The following is a 15,094-nucleotide window of genomic DNA, read 5'->3' on the forward strand; positions in this document are numbered from 1 at the left end:
TTAGTCAGCACCTGCCCTTATATTTTGATGCATTTTGTTTTGGTTTATTTAATTGTTAATTTGTCTAATATTTCATTTTAAATTTAAACGTAAGAGTTTGGATGTACATTTATTAAAATTTTCCATTTTTGAAAAGATGTTCGAATTCAATTAGGCCATCTTCAGGTATATGTATTAGGTTGAAAACATTTGTTTTGTTTAATAAAAATTTTTCGGCAGCAGAAGGTGGTATTGATAATTCATTAAGATAGTTTTTAATAAAAACGATTTTAGTTAGATGTAGACAACACTAGTCAAAGTCTTATGTTTATTCTCTTGAAAAATTTAGTTGATTTATTTAATAATTTTCTTGATGACTCAGAATATTTTATCTTCAAATTCGAAGTTTAGACTATTTATGAAAATATACAGTTTCGAGTCTATCTTTTAATCCTTTAACACCAACCACCACAGAAGTAACAGTTACAATGGTTTTTTGAAGAAAAACTTCATTAAAAAAAGAATATGAATTTTTTTACTGAATTATTATTCTTTTTTTAATGAAGTTTTTCTTCAAAAAATCATTGTAACTGTTACTTCTGTGGTGGTTGGTGTTAAAGGATTAAAAGATAGACTCGAAAATGTATATTTTTCTAAATAGTCTAGTAAATAGTCTAAACTTCAAATTTATTTAATGTTTTGTCTTGATTTTTAATTTATTTTTAGGAAAAATCATGTTGATGATTTTATCGTTGAGCAAACAAGTTTGCCAGATCAGTTAATCCGTGATGTAACTGGCCACGTTGCCTTTGAAGAACAACAGCTTAGGGTAAGTTCTTGTTTTTAATAAAATATATATACAGGGTTCCTATGCAAAGTCAGGGATTTTCATTAGTGTTTAGAAAGTCGAGAAATTTATCAAAAATTGTCAGTCAGGAACAGTCAGGGAATTTGCCTCCTTGTCTTCCTTGATTTTTTTGCTGACAATATGCTTCACTAAGTGTAGCCATCTGCAGGCAGCAAGAAGTAATACAACTTATGAAAAGGGGTGCAGAATATTTTCAGGACCAAAAATTTCTCCCACAAATACATAAAATTTTCCCAAAAACTTAAAAGTACAAAAACTGATATAAATAATATTTAAATTATTTCATTTTTCATTTTAATAATTTTGATTTGTATAACAAAACAATTTGATTTTCCTCCAGTTATTATAAAGTTCAGGAAATTTTTTAAGTGATAAATGTAATATACTTTTGTGCATGAATTATACAGGATTTGTTAATGAATAAATAATAAATGGCTTTTTTTTTATTAATAACAGGATACACTACTTTAATTTAATAAATCATTTTTTTTAGTTTCAATAATTTGGCAATTTTAAAAAAACATAGTTATTTTTTCTATTTAATAGTTAACTAAAAAGTTGGAGAAGCAATAATGTATGTGCATAGTAAGTCAAACACTGTTTTATTTTGTCAATGTGCCATACTTGTAAGGGGGTGAGGATCAGGGAATTTGTACAAAGTTGATCAGAGGAAGTCAAGAAAAGTCATGAAATTAAAAACAAAAATTTGAGTAAGAACCCTGTATGTAAATTTTGTAGTTAAATGGAAGTTTGTAGTTAAATTACTTATAGTTTCCTATAAATACAAAGTTAAGTATGAACTTCTATATCTCACTGTCCAGAAGCAATACTTCTATTCGCTATATGCAAAATTGTGTGAAGTAATGGCGTAATAATCGTACCTTATAGCTGAATATATTTTTAAATACTAATCTTCATTTTTTTTATCTCATAGATCATAGCACATTTCATTAAATATTATAAAACATGTTTTTATTTGATAAATTACTTGATAAGAAGTGTGAGTAAATCATATAATTATAGTATTTCATTTTACAATATTCAAATAATATAAAACACCAAAGTGCTTTTTCTGAATTAACACTGTTGGAAAAAACCAGATGGCCAAGACAGTTGAGCCTGTCTACAAGTAAGGGACCAGAAAACATTTGACACTGAAAGTTCTAAAATAAATCAGTCTTACAAAAGGATTTAATTAATTTAAATATAAATCAGTCTTGGTAATTTGAATATATGAATTAAATGTAAGATGATAATAGTTCTATAAGTATTTTTAATTTTAACATATAGTAAGTGCTGTCTATTGTAATCACTTTGGGTCCAGCTTGAATTTGTAACAATAGAAGAGAGAACATTATGCATTGAAAGTAATCAGATTACAGTTTGTGGAAATTCTAGTTTCATTGAATCAGATAGTTTTAAAACAAAAATGTTTTTTAAAAATAAATTTTTAAATTTATTTATTTTAATAAATACTTGTAGTTCACCTAGCATTATTTCCTGGCTATTTCTTGGCAATATTTCATTAATAAAACACTCATGTTGAGTTTAGAAAACATGACTATATCTGTACTTTATACGACAACAAGTTATTTGAGCTTCTTGCATTTGAGCATTTGTTGGAAGATTTATACTATCTTCCTATTTCTTTTCAACCTCATCAGAAAATTTTCCAGAGCCTTATTCAGTAACAATTTGATACATTTCTGATGTCATACACTGGAATTTCCTTGTCAATTGCCAATTATTTATTAAACATACCTTCTGGTGAGCTATTTAGATAATCTTAAACAAATACAGCTTTGTTTTCAGACATTTCTGTGCCTATTTTTAAAAATTATCCTTTTTCTTTGAAACAATCTATGGTCTTTTCACAAACTTGGTTTTGTGATGTCAAAAAATGTAATCCATTAAATTCTTTTGGCAATGCAGATCTTATGTTATCTAGTTCTCCTAAATTCATTCATACATTTCAATTCTGTAATATACCTTTAAATCAAGTAAGATTCCATGGTCTCATAGCAGAATCAGTAATGTGCTCACAGGAATCAATACAATTGTCCAACAAAACAACTTTGTTTCAAGTTATATCTCATTTAACTAACCTGTAATTAAAAATGTCAGTTGTCATTCAGGAATTTACATTTGAACAGTAATCCACTGGTAAACATTTCACTCTTAAAACACCTAAGATTTTCTTTCTCCAATCACCAAAAGTCTGCTTTTTTGTGTTGCACATCAGCACAGTAAAATATTAATACATTCCTTCGGTGATTTAAATCTTTATCACTCATTTGATAAAAATTGCCGGGACAAATAAGTTTAAATTTACAAAATGTATTTATTAATTTTTAAATGTGTCATTGTCGGAGGGATGACTTTAACATTTTACATATCAAGGCAGACGAGTAGTCTCAAATGAAAGATCAACTCTGTGGTGGAACTATTAATTTCCTCACATACATGTCAAAGGACAAAGTTAGAAGACACTTTTCATGTATTGTCTGTTTTTAAGAAATTTAAATTTTGTAAATTTAAACTTTAGCACTAGTGTTTCAAGATATTGCACGAAAATAGTGTTAAATATTCGCAGAGGAATCTCTACGAGTACTGCATACTCACCATGCTTAAAACATCAATACTGTATGCTCAATGAATTGTTGAAGGAGAAGCCAGTTAAAGTGAACCTCACATCATTTTAGACATATGGTAGAATGCTATCTTGCTGAAAAGCCATATTTGGAATGTCATCCTCTAGATATGGAATTAACCATTCACACAACACATCCAGACAAATGAGTATCTGCACCAACAAATACAGCATTGCCTGTGGCAAAATCTTAGTGTCAAATAAGAGTTTTGAGAGTTCTTTTCATAGTTTGTCAAAGCAACTACTTCAATCAACTTCAAGATGATAAAATATCAATTGGAAAGAATAAATCTAGATACTGTATTATATATTTATATATTATTCAAATGAATACTTTTCAAGTTCATGATCCGGTTTTAATTGTTCTATTTTTAGGTATGGCCCATCAATCATTTTCAACCTAGTATTAACGATGCATCTAATCAACTGGTACAAAAGCATAACCAAGCATTTCAAATGGAACGAATTCTACAACAAGTACGAAAACATTACTCTGATTTTTCATTTGTAAATGTTTAAATCAAACACTAAAATTTAATGTTTTTTAATCCGATAGAGACACAAAGTAAGAATTGTTCCAGTGGCCGAAGTAAAATACAATTGGAAAGACAGAAGCGGACAGTTCTTCGTGTACGGATTCGAGAATAAAGTCTACTTTCCGGATTATCCGCAGTCCTGTTGCTGGGGATGCAGTATTTTATAAAGCTGCCATAACGTAAAGATGGGTATAAATTTTAATCAAAGTGTTCCTAATTTTTGCTTTGCCATATTTGTAATTCGAAGAATTGATTTTTTTTGAAGATATTTTTTATAAATTTATATAATATACTGCTTTTAAACAGCACGTTTTGATCAGTTTTACCTTAAAATTGTACCATCCAATGGTCTTACTGACCTTTTTCTATCGCCATTGTAGATTTAGTGTTGCAGCTTTTTAAAATTTTATAATTTATTAAACAATTAAAATTAGAAAAATGATGCCATATTGAAATCAATCAATTCACTTAAGTGCATTTGAAAACTTTCTTAAATTGCCGAAGAGTGTGTATATTTTTCATTATAAATGCCGAGTCAGAATTAGAAATATAGTTGTAAGCATTGTAGAATGAACATACACAGCAATTGTATATTGATGTAAAGTGATGTAAATACAATTAAAACTTCAAAATAAATGCTTATTTTAATGCATTATTTGAAGTCTTTTTGAATGTTTAGAATTATAAACTGGATTTATTTTTACCAAACTGTAATATTAAAAGTATTTTGTTAAATTGTGGCAGCAATAAAAATTTTTTCGAGATCATTGTGGTCGTTTATACAGGTTTTTCCCAACAATTCATCGTAGAATGTATGTTTGAATTGTAGGTTTGTGTATTAGGGGGCATTGATGCTACTAAATTTTGGTAGTTAAAGATCAAGAGTGTAAAGCAGATGGTAGGACTTAATGATTTTTATTCATTGGCATTTACAATTTTTATAAAACTCATCTCTACCCTGAAAATTAAGGTTTTTGCTTTCATAGTACAATATTTTATTATTAAAAACTTATATTAACAGTTAGCAGATGGCACACCACAATTTGAATGCTGTTGCCCGGAAAGATAAGCAATTCGTTGTTGGACCCCTGTTTTTTCCTAAAGTTCGAAGAATTTTATAGCTCGATAAAAGCATGAAATTTTAAAATACGTATTCCTAATTTAGATAGGTCTTCCCTCAATCTAAGACCTCTAAAAGGGCCTTTTTACAAAGACCATTACGGGTTCGGCCGGACCCACAACGGGCTGGCCGGAATATTCGAGCAAACATCTATGTATGGTTAACCTTTAGTCGAAAATAGAAGAAAATATTCAGATTTATTTGAAAATAATTTTTTCTTTTATTTAAAGAATGAGGCGAAATTCTTTTAAAATTTCATAATACTTAAGAAGAAACGTTTACGTTATAAATTAAAATTTTTTCTGCTTCACGGATTTATTTGATGAATATAAAAGGCTTTAGAATTCATATTCGAATTAAGTCAATACACTAATTCATTTAATTCAAAAGCCATTATGTTGGAAAGTTAAGATAATGAAAAGGTTATGTAGCTTTCTTGTAAATACTTGCCCAGTTACTCCCATTGGTTCGGTGGAATAGGGCAATGCAACACTACGACTATAGAATGCGGGCCAGTTGGGCCCGTATTCTATGGTCCTAAAATTTGAAGACCATTTTGACACTAATAATTGAAATATTACGATCATATTATTATGGTATTTCACATAAAATCCTTCCGGAAGGACTTTCTATGTGAAATTGGTCCATATTTAGACGTTAGAAGCGTGAACTCTGTATACTAGTAGTTTAGTCACGGGTTCGCACCTGATAGAATTCTCCGTGTTTCTTTGCGCGTGTACCACGTAAATAGGGCTGCACTGAATAGTTTAACCCCGGGCAAACCTCATTTAACGTTAGTTACAAAACACTTCTACCAACTCATTTTGGAGCCCTCGAGGTCGGCGCCAGGGCCACTTGCCCATCCTCGGTCCCTTATTTACGCCTCTGTATTTTAAACGTCTGAAGAAACCCGGAAAATTCCGTGTCATCCCATTGATCAGGTGCGAACCCATGACCAAACTTAACTGTTCGGTGATTTCTACCCACTCGGTGTACAACGGTGCTATAAATCAACGCAAAATTAAAGATAAAGAACCCAATTAAAGAGGATATTAATGAATGTAATTACACGATTTTAATTCGTTTCTAGTAATTAAATTCTCCGAAGAAGAAAATTTAAATTTATAAAAATTCTTTTAACACATTTCTTTCAGAAGTAAATAAAATTCGGGGAATTTTCAACTTCGAAAGACTGAATCATACGTAATATTTTTAACCGAAATATCCCCGAAATTAAAGGGTATTTTCCTTTTAACATTGATTCATACTGTAAATACGACGAATAGATGGAGTGTGTTGAAAAAATAAATATATTTACTGTAAAAAAAAACCTATTGTGATTTCCCATAGTTTAGTATTAATACGAAAATAAATCACTTGTGTTTAATGTATTCAAATTATTAAATGAGGTACGTACTTTGATATCGATTAGCATTAACGCTACCAAACTTATTAATTTCAAATTCCTTATAAATTCTCATCCATTCGACTAAATTTAACTATTTATTCCCAATGGAAAATAATCGGATTTAATCATATTAATTAAATTAAGTAAACATATTGAGTTCTGATGATACTTCGATGGAATAAGACAACCCAACGTGTGCGATCTGCCAAGTAGGAATGTCTATCGACAGGACCTTTGGTGGAAATTTGGCCCTTAATTAGGTGTTAGCGATTAAAATCAAAAAAGTTTATAATCTTGTCTAAGGGCTCTAAAAGAAATTTATCTAACAATAAATAATACTTTCAAAAATATTCAAGTGTTGTAATAAAGTGCAGGGAATCCAGGGGATATTCGGAACTTCCTGTAAAAAGAACTATTATTGTACAAATGTTAACCAAATTTCGTATGCATAATGCCCCGAATACGCGCTTTTCGATCTTCGAGGAAAAACTTTACTTTAAAATTCGGCCACCAGGGCGAAATTTGGCGCTGTTTTCCCCTTAATGCGCATTTTTTATAACTAATTTCGTGCATAAAAGGAACCGCAAAACGTTCGTTATTTGTTAAACTCGAGCCGGGTACACACGCACCGGTATACCCGAACGTTTCGATGGCAGAACTCTGTTTTATTTCATCCGTATGTGTACACACAAGCCAGGTACAGTACATGTACAGTACCCGGTTTAATAATTGTCATTTCTGCATCCCACACCTGCAAATTGAATTAGTAAGTGAAATAAAATTATCCCACTGTTTCCTAACTTACAGAACACACTAGAAAACGTATCTAATATGCACACCGAGAGAGCAGCGCCAAATTTCGCCCTAACGGCTGAATTTTTAAATGAAATTTCTCGCGAAAATGCGGTTTCCATACTCTAGTGTCTAGACAGTAGACGAAATTTTGAGATTTGCCCACTCCCCCTTTAATTACGATCACCCTGTATAACTTACAAGAATTTTATCAACACCATAAAAACCTCGATTTATCGATTTTCATTGTATTAAAATATTAGAAAAATATTTATTCTTCTTTTTATAGAAGTAACTTGATGAAATTGCTTTTCTTCTAGAAATTTTTTGTTATGCCTCTCTATTTATTTTTAATTCTAGTAGATCCATTTGTATTTATTTAAATATTGAAAATGCTTTCTACTAGAACAAATATTAAAATATTATATATAAAACCGTTACAGACTGACTTACTCCTCAAACTGTGGTCTGCGGATCCCTAAAACTTCACCTAAATTAATTTTAATTAAATGAATTTTAAAAAACTTATAAGTGATTATCGAGTAAAAATGAATTTTATGTCATTATTATTATTGATTTTATATATCAATTAAGTCATGTTTGAATGAACTGAATTAAGTTGAGACACCTGGCTGACCTGAATGAAGCTTAATTTAATATTTGAAATGGTTTAATTAAGTGTGAAAATTAATAAAAATTTTAAAATATAATATATTTGAATTGATTAATTCAGTTAAATATTTATAGAACTATAAAAGCCGCTAATTCAGATTAATTACTCTAAGGGTACAGTCTTTCATCTTCCTCATCCCTCCTATCTATAACCTAGACATAGACCCTCGAGTAGGCCTCAGACCCCCTAATCTTTCCGTATGTGGTTCTCGAGGTTAACGAAAGACAGGCAGACAGACATACGGACGAACGACAATGGAAATGTTTGTCTGCATCTGAAATCTGTAGCCGAATAATTTGACCACTTTAACACGAAACCTTAACTAAGTTAGTTGTAATAGAGAGAAATCATGCATTAAATTATAGAATAAATTATTATAAAATTGTAATTAAATTAATTATATAAGGATTATTAAGCGTTTTCCTATGTTGTTAATATATAATATATATTTTTTAAATTAGAAAGAGAGAAATATCTGTTTTTATAATTTGTAATCTTTGTTCATGTCTATTGATGATTTACAAAAACGGAAATGACGTCATCGCGTTTAATTAATGGGCCTCCTACTAGAGTTTTGTTCGGTGGTGTAATCATTTGCATGTTATTAGGGAAAATCCTGTTTCGAATTGGGAAATGTTACACGCTTAATTGCTTTCGAAACTTCAGAATTTCTCTTAACTCTCCGAACCCGTGATTTTTGACTGTTTTCCTCTCCCCATTAAAATGATAATTTTATAAATTAAATTTCGTTAGCGTACGTCATAATCGAATTTGTTCCTTTTTCGTTATAGTCCACCACTGTCCAAGTGGATAAAACCACCGAACACTGGTAGCCGATCGCGGGTTTGCACCCGACTGACTAGCTTTTTTGGGTTTACTTCGCGTGAATATGGGTCAATTTCCCATAGAAATCCCACGGGAGTCGTTATTCCATTGATAGGTCGTCTACGTGTTACGTTTCCTCATCCCATTAATCCAATCCAATTTTTTTTATTAGGCTGCAATTTGAAAAAAAAACACTGTAGACCTATAAGTTCCCACTGTCTCTGTCCTTCCTTAATCTCGAGAACGGAGTTAGATAGATAAAATCCGAGACCAGATATGGAAACCTTAGGGGTAGGAGGCCCCGATTAAATATGTCAACTTCCGATACAAACGGGAAGTGACGTTATTTCAATTCATCCCCCCCCAAAGGAGTTAGATGACCGGCACGACTCTATCGCTAGCAGGAAAGTATGGTGTACAGGGGCAAGTCACTACTAATTTGAGGTGGAGAACATATATTTTAAATTAAAAAAATTCAAAATTGAGTGACATTCGTTCACTTTTAATGTTCCTTCTGTTGAATTTTCGTGATTAAATTGTAAGATTTTGTGGAATTTTTTTGTTTTGTTTTACTTAGGGAAAATAATGTCGGGAGCTGTCTAATTGTCCGATATGTCTTTTCTTAATGTCAACACTTAAAGATATTATCGATTTTGTTACGGATATAGTTTCGTAATTTCATTAAATTGGAACAATTCTCCGAAGTTAGTAACGGGAATGATTCATTCTTACATTCTTTATTATCTGATTTGAAACTTACGAAATCTCGATTCTTGTGTTCACTGTCCATAACTTAGCTATAAAAATTTTTTAAATACATAATGCATTAATTAATAGCGTTATTGTCCCTTAGACTTTCCTTATATTTGTAGTGAATAAAGAATATTTTCCCCAAAATATTATTGCTAGTATAGATAAATGTTTCCTGTTGTAGTTCTAATAGAGATTACAAAATTCTATTTATATATATGTATTATTTATTATTGTTTAAGTTTAAATGAGTCTTACTAGAAATTCGTTAGAAAACAGCGTTTATAAATAATTATATAGTCATATGTATTGTACTTTAAGCACACGTATACATATATATATTAATTTATTATATACAAGATAAGTAAGGCATTAAATTAGAACAAACTACTGAATAAAACTACTGAACTTTGGTGGTTGGTCGTAGGTTCCCACCTCAGCAGCTGGATCAGCTAGTTTTCTAGGCTATTTTTGCGTGGTTGACATCTGAATAGGGTCTAGTTTACCGTAGAAAGTCTTTCCAAGAGACACCCCCTTTTGGTAGATCGCCCGCGTGTTACCAAATTACACTGATATAGTATTAAGATAAGGACGACCGGATGGCAGCCTACCGCTCTGGGGGACCCGGGATCGAATCCGAACGGGCCTAAAAATCCCCAGGAATTTTTCCGGGGTGGTCCGTTTGGATATGTCGGGCCCCGTCTCTCACCACTCGGCCGCCCCATTGTGGGCTTGGCCGAACCCATAATTGGCTTGCTATAAGTCTCTCTTAGCACCCACAGGGCGGAAAGAGCAAAGAAAAAGTATTAAGAGAATATTAATTAACTATAAATTCTCCAGTCGTGGATGGGGTAATATTTTTTAATGAAAAAGTAAAGGTTTAAGAATTGAGGTAGCTTCCAGTCGAGCTTGACGTTGCGATGCCGTTTCAGCAGCTCCTGACAAAGCCATTCTTACTCGACGTTGCTCAAGTCGGACTTCACTGCCTTCAGGGGTCCCGACTGTTCTTATTCTTTTACATCTAGAATTCGCCTGACCAATTTTAGGATTAATGGGATATGGCAATGCAACACGTGGACAATATGTCAAGGGGTACACCTTGGTATATTACCCACGTGTTGCGTTGGCTCCCGGAGACTATGATAAACTGACCCCTATTTAGATGTTAGACACGCGAAGAAAGCCCGATAAACTTCACGTTCCATTCCATTGAGGCGCGAACTCGCGACAAACTAGCAGTGTTCGGTGGTTTTATCCATTCGTCCACTGGTGGGCAGGAATACGGAATGAAAAGAACTTCTCGATCCGAACGAGTTATGAAAAATTCGGATAGAATTTGAATCTGGATCCTTCGTGATGGCGTTACTTTTAATGCTCGGAATTTTATACATTAACATAATTAAAATTAATAAAACTGTTGAAACTTAACTTTTATTTAAACATAAGTAGATCCAAGCTATTGCTGTTGGCATTCAAATAACAATATGGTATTTTCACTTTAATAGGATCCCATAAATTAACGAGTTTAATTGTTCATCGGTATTGAAAATTCCCAAATTTCTGTGTAGAAATTCGGGCGGGAATTTTCGTTACTAGTGACATCAGATCTTATTCGAAGAAAAATTACGTTGCTTACACCTAAATGGGAGATATTCTCCTCTTAACAGATTGCCTCTTGTGTTGCTTTACCTTATTCCGTAAATCCTAAGAATCCTCATAATTAAAGAGCTTAAGACGTCGATCTGTTAATGTGGGGGATCCGGGTCGAATCCCATAGGATCAAAACTCCCAGGGATTTTTCGTGGGCGATTCCTCTGGGATGTGTCTGTAGGCTTGTTTGTTTGTTTACGGAAACGCAACACATGGGCAATTTGCAGAGAAGGATGACTCCCGAGAGGTCTTTCTGAGGAAATTGATCCCTACTTAGATGTTAGACACGAAAAAACCCGCAAAAATTAGTGGCAAATCCGTTGGCGAGGCGTGAACCCACGACTAAATATTTCGTGGTTTTGCCCGCTCGGACACTGTGGCTCGGGTCTTCTCTCTCACTACCCGGCCTCCCCTGTTGTAGGCCTGGCTGAACCCACGACTAAGAAAAAAAGATCCATAAAAATAACCACAGGGCGGAAGGAGTGAAAAGTTTCTTTGTGAAGCAGCTCATTGTCATTTTAAATTCATTATTTTACAAGTTACTGGCTCTAATAATTGAGGAATTCTCCTTAAATATATATATATAATTCTTTTATACGCTATATTGGAAAATTTTATATGGATAATTATATATTTTTCTATTCTCGAATTATGAAAACAAAATTACATTCAATTAACTCGTTTCACTCTGTGGTATTTGGATCGTAGGTTCCCATAGAAAATCCTCCACTTGGCATATCACCCACATGTTCCGTTACCTTACTTCATCCCTCCATTTATTAAGCGAAAAAAATAATAATAATAATTTTCTACTCGCTGATAAATTTAATAATGTTAATAAATCATTAGCGTCATGCAATTGTTTCAAAAGACAATTTGCGTACATCCCTGATGTATTTTTAATAGTCTCGATGGATTGTGACATCATTGCGAGTAGAAGTCCACGAATGTGTGGTTTAATTGTTGATTTTAAAAATAGAAAATTATAGAAAGAAAAGAATAATTGAATAGCTCTTGTGTACGTTAGTGTTTCTATTGTTGAATTATAAAGTAGGTGTTAAAGAGAGGAATTTTACAACTGTTGTAAAGTGAAAGGTTTGTCGATGTAGTACTGTAAATAACATAAACGTTCTTTGTATATTCAAGAAAAATCTATTTGTGAACGTTTAAACAGTTGTACGACAACTTGTCAACAACGGTCACCTGTACACGGCGGCCGTTTTTCAGGAACTTTTTTGAGCAAAAATGAATATAAAATAACCTGCAAACAACGATCGTTTTTTTAAAAATGTTTTCGTCAGTGTCCGTTATTCAGAGGTTTTACTATATTCTAAAAATAATTAAAATATTAATTACGTATTTAAATAACTATGAAATTTCCAAATAAAAAGCTTAGAGTAAAAGCTAAATTAGTAATAAATATATAATTAATTTAGCTTGTATTTATTCAGTTATAACAACAACATTTCTTATTAATTAATGAACAGTAAAATGGTAATGATGTAGCATCGTCATACAGTTTTCATCTGATAAAAATCTTCAAAATATTATGACATTGAATCCACCTATTTTTCTAAAAATTTCCCTATTTTTATGGAAACTTTTAAAATAAAACATGTTTAACTTCTAGTTTATGATAATTCGGGTGGAGTTTAAAATTTAACCGCAGAATTTTAATGTTGGTAATAAAATTATCTTATACATTTTTAATTAATTTATAACAACTTCGGACTTCCAATAAAGACCACCTCTAAACAGCGACCTGTTTTTCCATACAAAATAACCTTCAAACGACGACCATTTCCGAACAACGGTCTTTTTTTCCCCCATCTCTGTCAGTGGCCGTTGTTCAAAGGTTCGACCTTCGAACTGTATATTAAATGCATTCGATTAAACGTGCTAAGTTTTTTACGTCAGTGGCCGCCGTTTAGAGGTTATTTTGTAGGCATTTTTCTTCCAAAAAAAAATATTTTAAGTAATAAAAGAAATTATTTAATATACTAAATTATTTTTTAAAAAAAACCTTTTTTGTTCTTTATTTTTTGGCCGTCTTTATTATTATTTTATTCAGAAAGAATGCGAGACAAGTTCCCTTTCACTTTTAAATTGCATATTTTATTACTGGAAAAATTCTTCTCTTCCATCAAAAGAGTAACAATTAAATGGGAAATTCGAGTGCGACATTGGAAAGTTGCACAACTTCTCTTGTGGTTTCCCAATTATTTTCAAAAATGGGCAATTTTCTAAAATAAACATTCTTTTCTAATACACAAAACATCATTAGTTACCATTTATTTCATTTCCGATTGCTAGAAACGATCATTATTATTATTATATTTGTTTACGTCAAGGAGACACGTGGCCAGGAACGGTGTTCGGTGGTTTTTATCAACCACTAATGGACCTTATTATAAATACAAGTAATATGTGGTGATAATTACATAGTGGATAAAACCACTAAACATTGGTAGATGACCGCGTGGAGTTTTTCGGAATTTCTTCCCTCGTCTAACATCTAAATAGGAGACAGTTTTTTCCACAGAAGGTCGTCCTGGCGATGGAGGATTCAGAAGTTTTTTTAGAGACGGGTGCCTCCCGGATCCCGCGTGGCACCCATCCTAGACAGATTTAATTCTGCCTAAGGAGCAGATTTCTGTAGATATTTTTAAAAAAATTCCTGTAAATCATTAGACTTTGCACGTTTCTTGTCTTTAGAAATTTAATAGAAGTTCTAATCAATTTACCTGTCAAAGAAATACGTAAATTCTTTGTTGGAAATTTGGCAAGAACGAGATTTTTCTTTATATAAATAGTGACAATTATAAATATGCCACCCCGTTTATACCGAATAAATTTAGTGTCGTGTAAACATTTTAACCTTCAACTTACATCCTTTTAAGACTTCTTTCGGCCTTGAGTTACGTTTCGCAAGTTATTTTCACTATCAAATGATTACCTGTAAATTTGTTTTTTTAAAAGGATTTTGCATATATTTAACTACCATTCTCTGGGCTTAAATTCAACTTGTTTTCAAACTGTAACGTGTAAGATGCTCCCTCCCCCTCCTACCAAAAATTTCGGGCCCTAAACTATAACATACAGCGTACACTTTCTTCTTATTTTATATGGAGAAGACCCATGCGCTCAGCTTACAGCCTACGAGGGCCTCGCACTATGAGGCCCTAAGCTATAGCTTACGTGTAACCACGGCTCTATCCATTGCATAGTGCTACATAAATATAAATACGTGTATTAAATACAAACACTAATATTTTAATGTCTGGTTTCGTGGTAGCCTGTATTTACCGCAGCATCTTGTAAAGTAACTGAAAAATTTACTGCACGTGGGTCAAAGAGTTTGTCCGATCGCTATACATTACTAAACAGGCATTCTCCTTTATATAGCCTATTATAGATTGTGTGTTAAAAGATAACAATACGTAAGTATTAGTATACAATTTTTTATATTGTGTTAATTGCACTGAATTTATAAATAATATTTTGTCAGCAAACTTTAATTGCATATTTTTAAGGCCGGTTGTTACGCACGCGATCCCCAGCAGGTGGCGTTAAAAATAATGCTTTTCTTATGGTAAAATAACGTTTTTAACGCCATCTGCTGGAGATCGCGTGCGTAACCAAAAAGGATGCAATTGGCCTTAATTGGGTTAATTAATTTACATTTAAAATTTTGATTTTTTAGTATATTTAGAAAAAATCTCAACTTAAAATATGAAATAAACGTAACGATAAATGGGCACTCTGCCCGGTAAATTGGCTTTAATGCATGCTGGATGCGAACTAATGACGTAGTCCGTTTCAAATGAAACGAATCATGTCATT

At 32.2% G+C, this 15,094-nt stretch overlaps 1 protein-coding gene across 1 annotated transcript in view; it reads left to right on the plus strand.

Moving 5' to 3' along the window:
- The window catches only part of LOC136969993 (protein SSUH2 homolog), a 31,201-nt gene extending 26,401 nt beyond the window's left edge, over positions 1-4,800 (plus strand). Inside the window, exons 10-12 of the mRNA XM_067264357.1 lie at positions 706-808; positions 3,873-3,974; positions 4,054-4,800. Coding sequence (XP_067120458.1) covers positions 706-808; positions 3,873-3,974; positions 4,054-4,200 — 352 coding nt within the window. The 3' untranslated portion in view covers positions 4,201-4,800. The remainder of the gene's footprint in view (positions 1-705; positions 809-3,872; positions 3,975-4,053) is intronic.
- The last annotated feature ends 10,294 nt before the right edge of the window (positions 4,801-15,094 follow it).

The sequence above is a fragment of the Centruroides vittatus genome, unplaced genomic scaffold (assembly GCF_030686945.1).
Source record: "Centruroides vittatus isolate TY-2023 unplaced genomic scaffold, ASM3068694v2 contig_1042, whole genome shotgun sequence".
Lineage (NCBI taxonomy): Eukaryota > Metazoa > Arthropoda > Arachnida > Scorpiones > Buthidae > Centruroides > Centruroides vittatus.